General features: G+C 42.1%; 1 protein-coding gene across 1 annotated transcript; it reads right to left on the minus strand.

Moving 5' to 3' along the window:
* Positions 1-12,678: 12,678 nt before the first annotated feature.
* CITED2 (Cbp/p300 interacting transactivator with Glu/Asp rich carboxy-terminal domain 2) lies at positions 12,679-15,484 on the minus strand. Its single transcript, XM_015822171.1, has 2 exons — positions 15,470-15,484; positions 12,679-14,782 (listed from the first exon to the last, which is right to left on the minus strand). Exon 2 carries the CDS (start codon positions 14,773-14,775, stop codon positions 14,047-14,049), a length of 729 nt encoding a protein of 242 aa, XP_015677657.1. The 5' UTR covers positions 14,776-14,782; positions 15,470-15,484; the 3' UTR covers positions 12,679-14,046.
* Positions 15,485-15,711: the final 227 nt, after the last annotated feature.

The raw sequence follows: 15,711 nt of genomic DNA on the forward strand, positions 1-15,711 counted from the left end.
GGCTCGATAACTATTTCCCCTAATGTCAGATCATTCTGCCACTGGCCCGAGACAAAAATAAGATCCAGCGTGTGTCCGCCCATGTGGGTGGGGGCCTGAATTAACTGGGTCAAGTCCAAGGCCGTCATGGAAGCCAAGAACTCCTGGGCTGCCGCCGACGTCTCACCCACTGATGGCAGGTTGAAATCCCCCAAGACCAAAAGTCTGGGGGTCCCCACCGCCACCCCGGCTATCACGTCGGCCAGCTCAGGCAGGGCTGTTGATACATAGCAGGGAGCCAGGTATATAATCAACAAGCCCACTTGCACCCCTTTCCCCCACTTCACAAAGAGCCACTCCACGCCGTCTATCTGAGGCACAGTGGTCTCCCTTGGACAAAGGCTCTCCCTTATAATGGCCGCTACCCCCCCGCCCCTACCCCGGGTCCTTGGCTGATGGAATGCCTGAAAACCTGGCGGGCAGATGTCTACTAGTGGAACTCCACCTTCTACGCCCAGCCAGGTCTCAGTAATACCTGCCAGGTCCGCGCCCCCCTCCAGAATAAGTTCCTGTATGAGGGGGGCCTTGTTTACCACGGACCTGGCATTACATAGCATCAGCCGAAGGTCCCGGGCCGGAGGGTCTAAGTCTCCCGGGAACCGAGTGGAGACCTGAGGACCGGAGCGCCCACAAGCTTGTAAATAGCGTGTGCGTTCTCCCCTAACCTGATATGGTCCTCTGCTCCCGCCATATCTGCCTCTCCCACTGACCGTACTAATTCCTCCCTCCTCCTTCAATCCCCCACCCTCTCCCCCCACCCTTTCTCCCTCGCTACCCCCAGACATGGCTGGTCCTGACCTAAGGGGCGCCTCCCCCCTCCCATCCACCCTGGTTCCCCCTAAAAATTTATTAAAACACCCCTGTAAAAACGTTCTCAACTTAAATAATTTGAATAGTTTTTTGTCCGTGACCACTGCATGCCACCTCTCGGGGTTCCACACCCCATCCTCGAGGTGGGCCCCCGAGATGTTCCTGGGCCAGGCCTGCGCGAGGGGTGAATCGCGCAGGGCCAGCAGGGCCGTCTTCGTATACATAGTCCGAACAAGGGAGTCCGTGGCATAGAGGGGGGGGTGATGTTTAATCCCCTTAGGTCTTTCAAAACAAGGCCAAACGGAGACACAAACAGGCCGCAAGATATGATCCACAGGCCCTCTAACCGGGTCCTCTAGGCCGGGGCGGGCCAAGTCCAAATCCAGGCCCAAACCCAGGCCCTCGCCCGGCCAAGGCCGCTGGAAAGGCCGCTGGAAAGGCCGCAGAGATCATCGAAGCTGCTGGGGAGGCTCCAAAACCACCGGAAGGTCTCCAAAAAGGCCTCCAAGCCATTGAAATCAGGACGGCTAAAAAGGCCCTCGGATAGGCCACCAAACAGGCCGCTCGGCCATCGCGACCACCAGAGCTGCCACCACCGAGGAGCCCTCCGAAGGCCCCAGGCCGCCGGGGAGGCTGAAAACCATCATGCATTCTACTACTGCTAAAACAGTAGGGCTGAATTGACAGATACCTAGTCTGCTCAAATAGAAGTTTGTTTCTTCCAAACTTTTCTGCCACGTGTCCCCAGTATTCATGTATACTACCAAATGACTCCATTTACTATAATGTATTGCCTAATTACAGTTAAGTTTAGTGTGCTTTGAAAACACAAGCCCTACTCCAATATGTTAAAGCAGGGGTCTTCAAACTTGGCCCTTTTATGACTTGTGGACTTCAACTCCCAGAATTCCTCAACTAGGCACGCTGACTGAGGAATCCTGGGAGTTGAAGTCCACAAGTCATAAAAGGGCCAAATTTGAAGACTGCTGTGTTAAAGAAACTCATAAGACTGGGTTAACTATAACATCTTTTAGCATTTGAAACAAACTGTGATGATGCCAAAATAATGACATTTATCCCAAACTAAGCTCTAGTCACAATTAGAGTATATTTTCTGCATCAAATACTTGCAGTGTAAGAGAATATTATCAGCCAAAATGAAACTAAATTTAGAACGGGTGAAAGCTGACTTATTTATCACATTTCAAGCACATGCTTTCTCAAAAGAGCTCAGGGTGGCATACATGGGTTGTTGAAATATCTCACAGCAGTCATGTGAGGAAGGGGAAGCTGAAATAGACTGGCTCCATCCTCTTCATGAACTAGTTAGGATTTTGAAAGCAGGTGTCCAAGTATCTGAAGGCAAGTAATAATAAGTACTTACATAAGTCATGCTGTACCATTTTAGAAGAGCAGTTAATGTTAATTTAAAATGAACAAAGTTAATTTTCTTACAGTGAGTGAGTTTCTCTATATCTATGCAAAGAGTATAAAGGGCTGACAGATTAATCATTTATCTTATCACAGAATGAAATCTTGCTTCTTTTAAGTTGTTGCTCTTTTCCATTTCTCTGCCTGAAAACAGTTGAAATTGGTTAGAAAATGATCAGCCTACTGAACTGTATTTTAACTGTATTTCAAATACGACCCAGAAATTCTGCAAACTGTACATCATAATGCTCATTTCCTTCTATGTATCTGAAACCACTTATCTCTGTTTCAGTGGCCCTGTAGGTTGAGGACAGTGCTAGAATATGCTTGCAAATGGTATTTTTTCTTCTCTGTAAATTGTGCCTGGTTAAGTTTAAAAGGACACCAGAGAAATGAATGGAGCATTCCGCTAGATTAATGTCTGCTATTTTAATAGCTATATACTATCTCCTTAAGCACAGCAACATAGAGGCACAACAGTAGAAGGCAGCTAGTGAACGTCTGGAATGTAACTTGACCTCAGTATGACAGAAAATGGCAGACTATGTGGTTGTTGGCCTGATTCAACACAATGTAAACCTAGGCTTCTTTTGTATCCTGCTGGTACTCTGGTTATCTCCAGCTGGATACCAACCAAATTAAACCAAGGCCTCCAATCCTGCAGACAAACTATGATAGTACCTTATATTATTTTTGCAAAATATCTCCATGGGTATTTTTATATTGTATCTCCTAAATTCAGCATCCTGGTTGCATTTTGGTTTACCAAGCTAAGTAGGTCTCTTAATGAAGCCTCTTGATGAGGATGACATGCAGCACATGTCTCCCTTTGGGGGATGAGCAAGGGAGATTTTGGTGAGCATTCATAATCATAAAACAATGGCAGCTTCTGGTATTGCTATGCTGTCTGTTTTTCCATCTGCCCTGTTTACAGTGCTTCTCTTTTTTCCCTTCACAACCTTGGAATCCAGAGTACTTGCAATAAAATTTATTATTAATTTTTTTTAAAAAGCGCAGCAAAAATGTCTAATTTTAAAACTATTTAAAGTCCCTTCTTCCCTAAAAAAAATCCCAAATGTAAAAGGAAATTAGGGTTAAAAGTGCAATTGCAAATCTTTCTGGCCATCAATCCAATTTTAAAACCTGAGAAAAGAGTCATTAAAAATTGCATGACTGCATTTCATGGGTGCATGTCAATGAAACTGCACATCTGAAATTGGATTACGAATAACATTTTTAAAATCCCTACGTGATTATATTAGAAATCAGTTTATAACTACACATCAAAATTGTCCAGAATGCCAGCTACATCTAGTGGTTGCTAGTAGGTTACTGCAAAACTTCCATAGGCATATCAATGGCTTTTAATTCAGTATGCCAGATTGTATCTATTTTATTTGAACTGTGCAGACTTAAAGTAAACTCCAAACCCATTTTGGATTTAGTGTGCCAAAAATTCTAAGTAGTTTAATTATTGTTAAACAATATACATGATGGTTTAAGGACTGTTTGATCATTTATAATGTATGGGAGAAGACTTGACTTTAAAAGCAACAAAATAAGTCCTGAGATGGTTGTCTTGCAGTTTAAACACCAAATGCTGATATTTAGATATCCCAGGTCTCAGCATGATACTTTTAACTGTGGCTTCAAACTCTGTGCAGAAAAGTTGATCATCGTTTCCCGGGATCTGGGTCTAACTTAGAGTCAAACACTGCAAGTATATTTAACAGTTTTCTTAGGCTTGCTGTGCAACTGTCTTCACATATATATATATGTACACATGTATATACATACAAAAATAGTAATATGAAAAAATACATTTTGCTAGATGCTCAAGGCCATGGCATGGCTATTTTGTTTTGCCCTCCCCTCATTCAACTATATATATATAAGATATATTTGCATATTTGTACCCAAATCTCTCTCTCTCTCTGCCACCTCCCCACATCATCATCATCTTCATCTACCTCTAAATATACAAATATATTCATCCAGGTACAAAAACAATTATATTTGGGAACAATGGCAAAACAGTAAGAACAACAACTGAAAAAAAACATTCACCAAGAATTCCTAATAAAATTGATAAAGTCAATTTTAACTAAGCTAGATACATTCTATCTGCTTGAGGAGGATTCTGAGTTCAGATCATTAGAATTTATTGCAGAAACAATATCTGAAATATACTTGAGCATAGAGGTTTCTCGATTTCATGTTTAGATGTTTTTAATAGACCACTCTTTCTTATGTAAGTCCGTATTTTTGATTACAAATTAGCTAGAAAATAAAAACATCTACTGGTTGAAGCCCTCTTGTCAAGGACTCCAGAGCTAATCAATAAAGAAGAAAATCAGATTGGATAAGCTATTGGGTGGAAGAGTTTATGTTTGAGTTGTCTATGGAGATTTTCAATCATCCAGGTTGTGGTTGTCCCAAAAACGTTTTTCTAGACTTTCTTGTTGTTGTTGTTTTTCTTTGAAAATGTTTGACTTCTCATCCAAGGAACTGAACTGAAACTGAGCAGAACTGAAGAAGCTTCTTGCTTGGACGAGGAGTGAAATGTTTTCAAAGAAAAAACTAAGAAAGTCCAGTTGCCTTTTGGAAAAGCATCTTTGAGACTATGTGTTGAGTTGTATTTTGAGGGGGGGAAAAGATAAGCTGTAATCTACTTGGCCTTCACAGCATGGTCAAAATAATAAGATTTTGCAGAGACACGCTATTGAATGTTGACAATGCAGAAGGTTGTCACAGCATTCCTTGGTAAAAGTCATGAGGTACTCTAAGACAGGGCTTTTCAACCTTTTCACCGACTGCCATTTTAGGATATGGCAATATTCGAGTACCACCTAGCAAGGTGTCAAAAACTTGATGACCAAAAAAAAAGCTGTTCAAACTTGCAATTGCACTGAAATGACTTATGACCATTTTTCACACTTATGACCATTGCAGAATGCCCAGGGTCATGCGATTTATATTTGGATGCTTGGCAACTGATTCATATTTATGATGGTCACAGTGTCCCAGGGTCATGTGATCTCCTTCTGCAACCTTTTGACAAGCAAATCAATGGCAGGGGCTGCTGGTGGCCAAGTGCTAAGGCGGGAGTTCCTTCCCTCCCTCCCTCCTTCCCTGCTTCCCTCTTTCTCATTCCCATCTCCTTCTGAAGGAAGAATTTGAACCCCCCCATATTTTCCCTCTTCCATATATTCATCAAACAAGGAAAAGCCTCCAGAGACAGAAAAGACAAGCGGCTGAGGGAACTAGCTGAAAAAGGCACATTCCCCTTTAAGAATTAGCTACTGGCTAGAAAGGAAAGTTAAGGAGCCGGCAGCCAGCTTTTAAGGAAGAAAAAAAAGATATAGTAAGTACTGCCTGCTGGCTAAGGTAGCCTCCCCAAATGGCTCCATTCATAAGTAAAGGAATGCTACAGGCAAAATCCATTCAGGAGAAAAATACTTCAAAATCCCTTGCAGCAAAACTTACAGCTAACAATAGCAGAGCAGTAGAAGCTAACACAAGACATCAGCCATCAGCCAAATAGAAATTGCCAAACACTCCTTAAGAACACAAAGCCCACATTGCACAAATCCCAGAACCTAAGTCACAAAAGCACATAAGAATCCTTCCACTCTCCATCTCCCTCCCTCCCTCCATGCCTCACCTCCAGCCAATGCTACCTCGGGCCTTTGCCTTGCCCCAGCCACTCTGCAGCTCTGGAGGATTCTCTCACAGTAAGTCCTGCATTGCGCTGGCTCGTTCTCTCCCCCACTACACTTGGCTGGACAGGGCTATGTACCACCTGCCACGTGCTAATGTACCACAGGTGGTACGTGTACCACCGGTTGAAAAGCCCTGCTCTAAGAATCGGTGTCTTGAATCCATACTGTTGCATCTTGGCCATATTAACATGTTTCTAATCTATTTGCTTCTTTGTGTTTGAGTTGATTGTTTAGGTGTGTATGTCTGTTGTATTGGCAAGGGAGGGAGGGGAGCGGAATCTTGAAAAACTTTATTTCTCCACATTCCAGATGTTACCACAGGATCAAAAAGCAAGTGATATTGAACTAAGTGGCGGTAAAAAGACAGAGATCATCAGCAGATTCTGTGCACCTAGCAGTGTCTGTATTTGCAGATGTTTTGCTTTCTATCATGGGTGAATGGCTGCCATTCATACCTGCAGGAAAAAGGAAAGAGCAGTACTTGACTACAATGCTGCCATCAGGTCAAACAACCCTGACACTGTGTTGCCTAGCAGGGACCTTGTGATGGAATGAAATGTGTCTGGAATACCTGCTGAGAGTGTTGGCAGGGAGATAGCATGCAAAGAGAGTGGAATAAAGCCCACGGCTGAATTTGTGGCCACATTAGAGCTCCTTACCAGAATAGCCTTCTTTTGTTTCATTAACCAGTGAGCTCTTTAGAACTGGGTCAGGGGAAAAAAAATAGCAGTATTTGCTGACACGTAAAGAAATAGCTGCACAATACCGGCAGACAGCGACCACCTTTAGGCCTTTTTTTTTTAAATGCCATTTTTTTTTAGCACAAGAAAAGCACAGCCATTCCTTGTTTCAGGTGATCCACTGCAGCCCTCTCTCTCTCTCTCTCTCTCTCTCTCTCTCTCTCTCTCTCTCTCTCTCTCTCTCTCTCTCTCTCTCTCTCTCTGGGGGGGGGGCTGAAGCTCTTGCAGGTGCCACACCTTCTTTTTCCAAGGCACTTCTTTGCAATGGAAAAATCACTTTTTCCTCAGGCTACATAAGGAAACTGAGAATGTGTCATTTAACTTTCATGTCACATAGCAGGCCATTTTTAAAGCTCAATATTTTTAAAAAAAGAAGGATATGTCTTCAGCAGTGGCCTATTGCTACGGTTTCATGATGATAGACAGACTGATAAATAGATATAGATGATAATGATAGATGATAGATATGATAGATGATAAAGATGATGAGAGAGACAGAGAGACACACACAAAGAGAGAGAGACACACAGAGAAGATTTTCTATCTGGGAGGTGGCAGATGAAATACAAATTTGTGATGCCCTCCCAAGTCAAAATCACCAGTCAGCAATTCTGGCTCTGAGGGAGAAAGTGACTTTTTTGGAGACCACAGTATGTGAAAGAGGCTCCCTTGCATAGCTAAGGAAATTATGGAAAATTCCTGTCGATAAAAAAGGGGAAAAAATGGGATTACCTTCCTTTTTGCTGTTCTTGTCAGGAAGAGGGAGAGGTGACAAGGATTGACCGAGGGTAGTTTTGCCAGATCCAAAGACAGAGTGAAAACAGAAGGGTCAAACTCCAGCTATCCTCAGACAGAAGGAAGGATCAGGAAAAGCATCTGATGGTTCCAGACTTGGATGGGAAGGAAAAACAGAGCAAACGACTCTTGCTTGCTCTCTTTGACATATTAATTGCAACTAACTATTTCTGTATATACATAATATGATGCGATGGGCAGCCATATAAATATAAATAAATGTAAATGTAAACATAAAATTTGTTTTCATCCTCATGGTTTCCAAATATAGTTCCAATATAAGCATTTTTTTTCACTCAACCACAGGTTTTTCACTTCATTCAATCNCAGACAGCTACCACCTTTAGGCCTTTTTTTTTTAAATGCCATTTTTTTTAGCAAGAAAAGAACAGAGCCTCCCTTTGTTTGGGGATCCCCACCGGAGTTTTCTCTCTCTCTCTCTCTCTCTCTCTCTCTCTCTCTCTCTCTCTCTCTCTCTCTCTCTCTCTCTGGGGGGGGGGGGGCTGAAGCTCTTGCAGGTGCCACACCTTCTTTTTCCAAGGCACTTCTTTGCAATGGAAAAATCACTTTTTCCTCAGGCTACATAAGGAAACTGAGAGTGTGTCATTTAACTTTCATGTCACATAGCAGGCCATTTTTAAAGCTCAATATTTTTTTAAAAAGAAGGATATGTGTTCAGCAGTGCCCTATTGATATGGTTTCATGATGATAGACAGACTGATAAATAGATATAGATGATAATGATAGATGATAGATATGATAGATGATAAAGATGATGAGAGAGACAGAGAGACACACACAAAGAGAGAGAGAGACACAGAGAAGATTTTCTATCTGGGAGGTGGCAGATGAAATACAAATTTGTGATGCCCTCCCAAGTCAAAATCACCAGTCAGCAATTCTGGCTCTGAGGGATAAAATGGCTTTTTTGAAGACCACAGAATGTGAAAGAGGCTCCCTTGCATAGCTAAGGAAAGTATGGAAAATTCCTGTCGATAAAAAAGGAAAAAAAATGGGATTACCTTCCTTTTTGCTGTTCTTGTCAGGAAGAGGGAGAGGTGACAAGGATTGACCGAGGGTAGTTTTGCCAGATCCAAAGACAGAGTGAAAACAGAAGGGTCAAACTCCAGCTATCCTCAGACAGAAGGAAGGATCAGGAAAAGCATCTGATGGTTCCAGACTTGGATGGGAAGGAAAAATAGACCAAACGATTCTTGCTTGCTCTCTTTGACATATTAATTGCAACTAACTATTTCTGTATATACATAATATGATGCGATGGGCAGCCATATAAATATAAATAAATGTAAATGTAAACATAAAATTTGTTTTCATCCTCATGGTTTCCAAATATAGTTCCAATATAAGCATTTTTTTTCACTCAACCACAGGTTTTTCACTTCATTCAATCAAACATCCTCTTTAATTCTAGTTAAATCCACACACTTTTGTGATACCGTGTAACACATTGAAGCAGCTTATATATCTCCTATCCTTAAGTCCACTTTACCTTTGTTCTGTTGAGAAATGTATCCCCTAATACTTTTTGACACAGGACTTAAACTCTCCGCAGTTGTTCCATTTTCACTCTGTTTTCTTTCACTTCTATCTTTTCCTTCTCTATAATCTTCCCCAAGAATATTACTAAATAATGTTCATCATGGATTCAGAACTTCTCATTTTTATATCCTTTACAAAATCTATTGGAAACAAAGGTATTTTTAGCAGATAGTCCACAGACACCATTCTCTTCCTTCTTGAGGGAAGACCCATCCTCTGGATTTGTTAAAGTGTTATCATGAGCAAAAACATTTTAAAGCTGACACCTGTCACTTATTAAGGAATAAGATTCTGTAAAAGCAGTTCTCAAGTAGGCATCACAATGGAGATTCTTTCTTGAAAAAAATTAATGCAGTGTTTACAAATAGTGAATTCAGCTAGATATGACAATCAATATCATACTTCTTTTCCACCAGGATGTTATATTGCCCTTCAAAGCCTCCCTCCTCCCCTGGGCCAATTGGTTAAGGCCAATTGATGCCCTGAGCACAGTCCAACAATGGTCCTTCCATAGCTTAATTGACAATACATGAAGACTCAATTACTGCTAAAGATGAAATAACAGATTAAAATTTTAGTTATCTTCCAGGCTATCTCTCAAGCTGGACTCCACTACTAAATTGAATATTGGGTGGTGGGTTTTTTGGGGAAAAATTGTTTAATTTAAAATAACAGCAAGCATATTGTTTACTTATATGTAGGGTCATAAAAAGATGCAAATCTTCAATGTTTAATAAAACCGTTATGAAGGAAAATGCAAATAGAAACGTTTATTGGAAACTAAGGTCAACTGCGGCAATGAAAGAGTTAAAGGCACGATAGCTGGAGAAAAGATCTCAATGGGGCTTCCCTACCCTTGGCGCCCTAAGCATGTGCTTATTTTGCTTAATGGTTAATAGGGGCAGCCCTCTCTGCAACTTACTATAACCCACCTGCATATAAACCCTTTCCCAAGAATATGTGAAGGAGGGGAGGGAAAGGCTGAATTCTTTTCTCTTCGGTCTGCATTCCACAAGATGGCACCAGCATCTAATACATTCACCCACAAGGAGTGTTTACCTTTCAGAGCTGGCCACCCATAACAGATTAGGGGATTAAATATTTGTCTCTAAAAGACCTGGCCTTTCCTGCCCGCATCAATTTATGCGCCGGAGCGGGCTATTGCCAATACAAAAGACATTCAGACTATAAAGTGCACAATAGATGTCAACTTATTCTTAGTCTGTGTCTCTTGAGCACCTCATAAACAGCTGCGAGGAGCCGTTCTAACCAGATCACTCACTGCCATGTGATGTCTTTCTCAGCCCTGGGGAAAAAAAAATGGCCTCTGCCTGTTGTTTTTCCTCCAACCGCAAGAGAGTGACGTTGTTTTATTAATCAGCATTTATTTTCCTAACAAGTGTCTTTTGTGTGGCTTCTGCGCAGGGAGGCTTATCACTGATCTCCATTGCAAATAAAGCAGTGTGTCTATTTATGGTCATGGCTTAAAGAGCAGCGTAGCTCATGTACCATATTAGAACTTTTTGAAAAAGAGCCAAAATACAGGGGTCAGGTTTCCTGCACTACAAGCAACTTAAGAATGCAATAACAGCACCCTCTTCCCAGCCTGGTTTGCAAAATAACCTGGCAATTGCTAGTAAACTAGTCACCGCTCATATTATCAGATTAACTTGGGCGAGCTAACGTTTTAGAATACACTTATGGCAAGCAGTAGGGATGCAGTATGTCAGATCAGGTGTTTCCCCCCCCCTCCAAAAAGTTGGGACATTTGAGATTGCCAGTTTGATTGTGTTCCAATTTCATTCAAACTAAGTGAGTGGGTCATAGAGGATTTCAGAATGTTGATTAGCAATTTTATGCAGAATAGAGTTAATGATTGATTTCGCAGTGACTGAGGACTGTAATGAACAGGAATATCTGGGGATGTATTTCATGTTTTTCTAGGACAGAACCATTGCTTTGGATAATGGGACATGTCCAAACACTTGTGGTTTGGAAGTGAGGGAGACATGGTGCGCTCTGGATAAATTAATATAAACCCAATAAAGCTATGATTAACGAAGCTGATGTATTTCTCTCTTCGTAGCATCTGCCATTGATTGGAACGTTTTGTGCAATTTTAATGAAAAAAAGGGGCTTTTGGTGCCCAAAATATACTTATTTTGTTCCTATTTATGGAACAACTAAAATGGAAATATTTTACTTTGCAAAAAAAGTGACTACTATATTCAAGAATTTTAAAGCACTTTGTACAACATGTACCTAATGCCACCCCAAAGCTGATTATTTCGTAAGTACTATTCAGCTAGTTAGAAAGCTAGCTGAATCCCAACATTATTTAATAAATTAGCTAGGTAATTATAGATCTGCAGTTTCTTGGACATCTTCAGGTATGCAGTTTTCCTGACCAAATCAGCCAAAATCCAAATCTGACCTCTATAAAGGTTTAGCTACTGCTGCAGATTACTGATATCATCTTAAAATAAATTGCTGCAAGATTTCAATGCTTCTAATTTTGCTGTGTATGTTACATAATATGCTGTACACAAACGTAACAAATCTTAACATAATAGTAATGCAGTTAGCAGCAAATGCAAAGCCAACTACATGTGACTCAAAATATTGCTTTCTTGTTCAATTGTCCTTGACACCGTATTCCTTGTTTTGTTGATATACAATAGAAATGTTTTGAAATGATTCTAGTATTAAGATCAAAGCATATCAGGCATGAAAATGCTGTCACATGCAGTTCCCTGTCTCAAAGCTTACTGCTAGTCATCCATCATCCAAGAGCAATTTATCCCATTCTAATAGGTATCAAGCAGCATTTCTGTGACATTACACAAAACATTGTTCTGGATAACACAAACAAGCCCAGGGTCCATATTATAGGAATAAGACAGATAAAGCCTGATGAAAAATTCTGCTTTTGGGGAATCCACTAAATACAGTTAAATTCAAGGAAGCAGTTTTAGATGTTTCACCAGATAACATACCCCAGCTTGATACAAACTCTAATGTACACATAATTCAGTGAAATTTAATATAGCAATTGATATACTGTCAGGCTGCCTTATATTCTGGTTAGAAATATTAGAGAATGATAATTGACACTTGGGCTTTGAACTGGTTGAGTATAAGAGAGAGATCTGTAAATGCCTGCCCCAAATCTAAAAACTTAAAAAATAATTTTGAAAGTGAGATATCAGGTCAGCGTTTAATTGCTGTAGCCTTGTTAAACATAATGTTAAACACCTGATCTTGTACTGATCAAAGCAAGAAGGGAACACCTTTCTTTTCCCACCAAGAGAAAGTGAAATAAAATATATTGATTTAAATATTTTACTATCTCCATGTGAAAATACAGAAATTATTCTTCTAGTACCTGCGTCCAAGTTTTAAACCATAATACAATTCAATTGTTTAAGAAAACATTTCCTACCAATATGTGTTCTACTTTTCATCCCTCTATAATGAAAACTTACGATTTTAGTGCAATGTAGGTTTTTCAAACAAAAAAATGGCTAAGAGCACTTTTATCTTGATGCAAGAAAGATGGAACAAAAACTTCTACATGCTTATTTTATGAAGCCCTTTCACACAGTAAGAAATACATGTGCATGAAGAACAAAGTGTTATTGAGAGTACTTGTGAGAGTATTTATAAAATTAAAGTTTAATAGATAAATAGAATAAATACTTTATGCATCATAATTCTGGACAACTACATTTATAGTAAGTAAGTTGGCAAATCACAAGTTGTTGCCTCTTGGCAAATTCCACTTTTGATAAAATCACACAGGCATGTTACAATGTTACTTATGAGACTGTGATTTCATAATTAGATTTAAATCCTTTTACCTTCTGCACTGATCATGACATATAGCACACAATGGTGTCAAGTAAATACTCCTTCAGAATGTTCACACAACCCAACAGCTCAACAAGTTAAAAAGGGTCATATGTACTAAATATTTGGAGGGGGGCAATTGGAAGGGGTGGGAAAGAAAAATAAGTTTAGGAAAAATAAGTGGGAACTATACCTAGGAAAAAGTTAAAGCATTTAACTTTTTTGTGGACACTGGCAACTTAAAAATAAAATAAATTAACAAGTATGTTCTCAGGAAAAAAAATTGTACAAAAATACTGTCAAATTTCCTAAAAAGCTTTCAACACAGTAGTTCTTTCCCCCTATGTATTGAATAAACCATGTAAGCACATTACCAAAATAAAAGGATGTTGAAATTAGAACCAGAATAAAAGCCAGCAAAGTCCCCTCCCACCGACCCCACCGCCATTCCATTCACACTTTTTATCTGTACAGATGGGGGAGAGGAACAGTCAGCAGAGTTTAAGTAACAGTTATTTTTCCTGAAGAAGGAAGGATGGGCCCACACATTTGCTAAGCTTCCAGTTTAGCAGACTAAAAATTAGCATCACTCCAATGCATAGTTCAAAACAAAGGAAGAGGGCAGTATTTGCGCAGGAATCTATCCTGAAGTTCTCGTGCAATCAACTAATGCATTTTTTTTTTTAAAAAAATCTTTTTAAACTCAAGAATCTGAATGCAGTTCTACTCATTTGAAATCATAACTCACAGAATATCCACAAGATTATTTTTTGCCCATGTTTGCATCTAGCCACTGAAAGACCTGCCAGGTTAGCAGGGAAGAAATTAGGCAGAGGAGAGAGAGAGAAAGAGAGACACTGAGGATATGATAGGTTCAGTTAAAAATTATTACAGGTCAGGGGGACAAAAATGGGTGGCCAAGCTTAAAAAATAAAGAAGTGGTGGTAGCAAACAGAAAATAAGAAAAATTATACAAGTTTATAGTTTACTCTGCTTCCCAGGTGTTCAAGCTCCTACAAGCCTTTGAAATACTGTTTCTAGAGGGAATGTTTTTTCATTCATACACATGGAAAAAAAAAGTCCTTTGTTTTACACGAAAGTCAGCAGCTCACTCTGCTAGACTGCTGTTTGCAAACGAAGTCTGTCATGAAATCAAACTCGTTCTGTCCCAGCCAAAGCTCGGGAAGCTCCTTGATGCGATCCAAACCCATTTCTACGACTAAGGACATCAGGACCTCCTCATCAATGAAGTCAGTGTCAATGACATTGGGAGGCAGCATTGCTGCAGGGACGTGGGGCACGGAAGCTGGCACACCGCTGCTGCCCCCGCCCCCCCCACTGTTGCTGTGCTTTGGGTTGCAGTCCCGAAAATGCTGGGTTGCTCCGTTGAGCTGATGGTTGGCAGGAAGTAAATCCGGCATGTAGTGGTTGTGAGGGTAAGGATGGTGACTGAAGTACTGGTTGTTCAGCTTCTGCAACTGCATGCTGGCCGTTAAGGGCCCGCCTTGAGGGGCCACCGTCGGTGCCATGAACTGGGTGTTATTAAACCTCGCGGTCGGCGGCATGCTGCCAGGAGGGTGTCCCCCGTTCACGTTCCCTGGCCCCATGGCGTGCCTGATGCCACTGTTTGTGTTCATATTTCCTCCTCCGTAATGGAGATGGTCGCTCATCAAGGCACTGAAGGCGTGCGGCGGCGGCTGCTGCTGCTGCTGCTGGTGGTGGTGGGTTGGAAAGGGTCCCATTCCCATGCGATGGGCCGGGTGGTGGTGAAGCCCACTGGTTCCATCAGGGAAGCGTCCGTGGTTCATGGCCATCATGTGCTCTGCCATTTCCAGCCTTCGGAAAGTTAATATTGACAGAGAAAGGGATCAACATTTGTACTGCCTGCCTGCGCCCCCCCCAATCGCCCCCGAAGCTTGGGTGCCCTCTCTCTTCTCCCCCCCCCAGGAAGTCGCCTCTCTGGGTCTCCACCCTTCCCACCCCCCTCTAGCCCAGTCGGTCCTTTTCTCTTTCCAGAGAGATTCTTCCCAATTCGCCAGCACTGGCAAGCGGGGAAGGCGCCTTGGGCACCATCGCCGGCTGGCAGCCACCCTCCCCTCTGCCACCACTCGCGCACACCTAGGCGCTTCCCCGACTCCTTTTTTTCCGCGCACCCCCCCAGCTCTCGTTCCCTTTCTTAGTCCTCCAGCTTTCGAATCGGCAACGCTCGTCCACGGAGAGAATGCTAACAACAAACAATCCACGCGTGTTTTGTTGCGGGAAGAGCCTTACATAAGAACTACAGATGGGGAGAGCGCTGTCCGACCTTCCCGCTCTCCTTGTCAGCAACTTTGGGAATTAAAGTCTGCCAAGGACCGCTTGCGATCTAAGAACAAGTGGATTACCGGCTCCCGCGGAAGCCTCTTCCCTCTCTCTCCTCTCCTCCCCCCCCCCTCCACCAGCCGCTTCGGGCATGCCTTCCCGTGCCTCCAGTCCTCGTCCCGGAGCTTCGGGCAGGGAGCGCGAGAAAAGCCCACCGCTCACCTCGCGCTCGCCCGCTCGCTCTCTTCCTTCGCTCCCAACGCGCTGCTGGACCCAGTCAGTAGAAATCGCCCAGCATAGAGAAGGCGACGGTCCGCTTCCTCCTCTGTGTGCTTGACCGGGTGGAAGGTGGCGGTGGCGGTGAATTCTTCTGGCTGCTGCTGCTGCTGCTGGGCATACAGACTCGAAGCCGCGGCTTCCCCTTCTCGGCGAGTGTCTCATCAGCCCTTGCCAACAATGAGCTG

The sequence above is a fragment of the Protobothrops mucrosquamatus genome, unplaced genomic scaffold, assembly GCF_001527695.2.
Source record: "Protobothrops mucrosquamatus isolate PMUCROS unplaced genomic scaffold, P.Mucros_1.0 scaffold1485, whole genome shotgun sequence".
NCBI classification, from domain to species: domain Eukaryota; kingdom Metazoa; phylum Chordata; class Lepidosauria; order Squamata; family Viperidae; genus Protobothrops; species Protobothrops mucrosquamatus.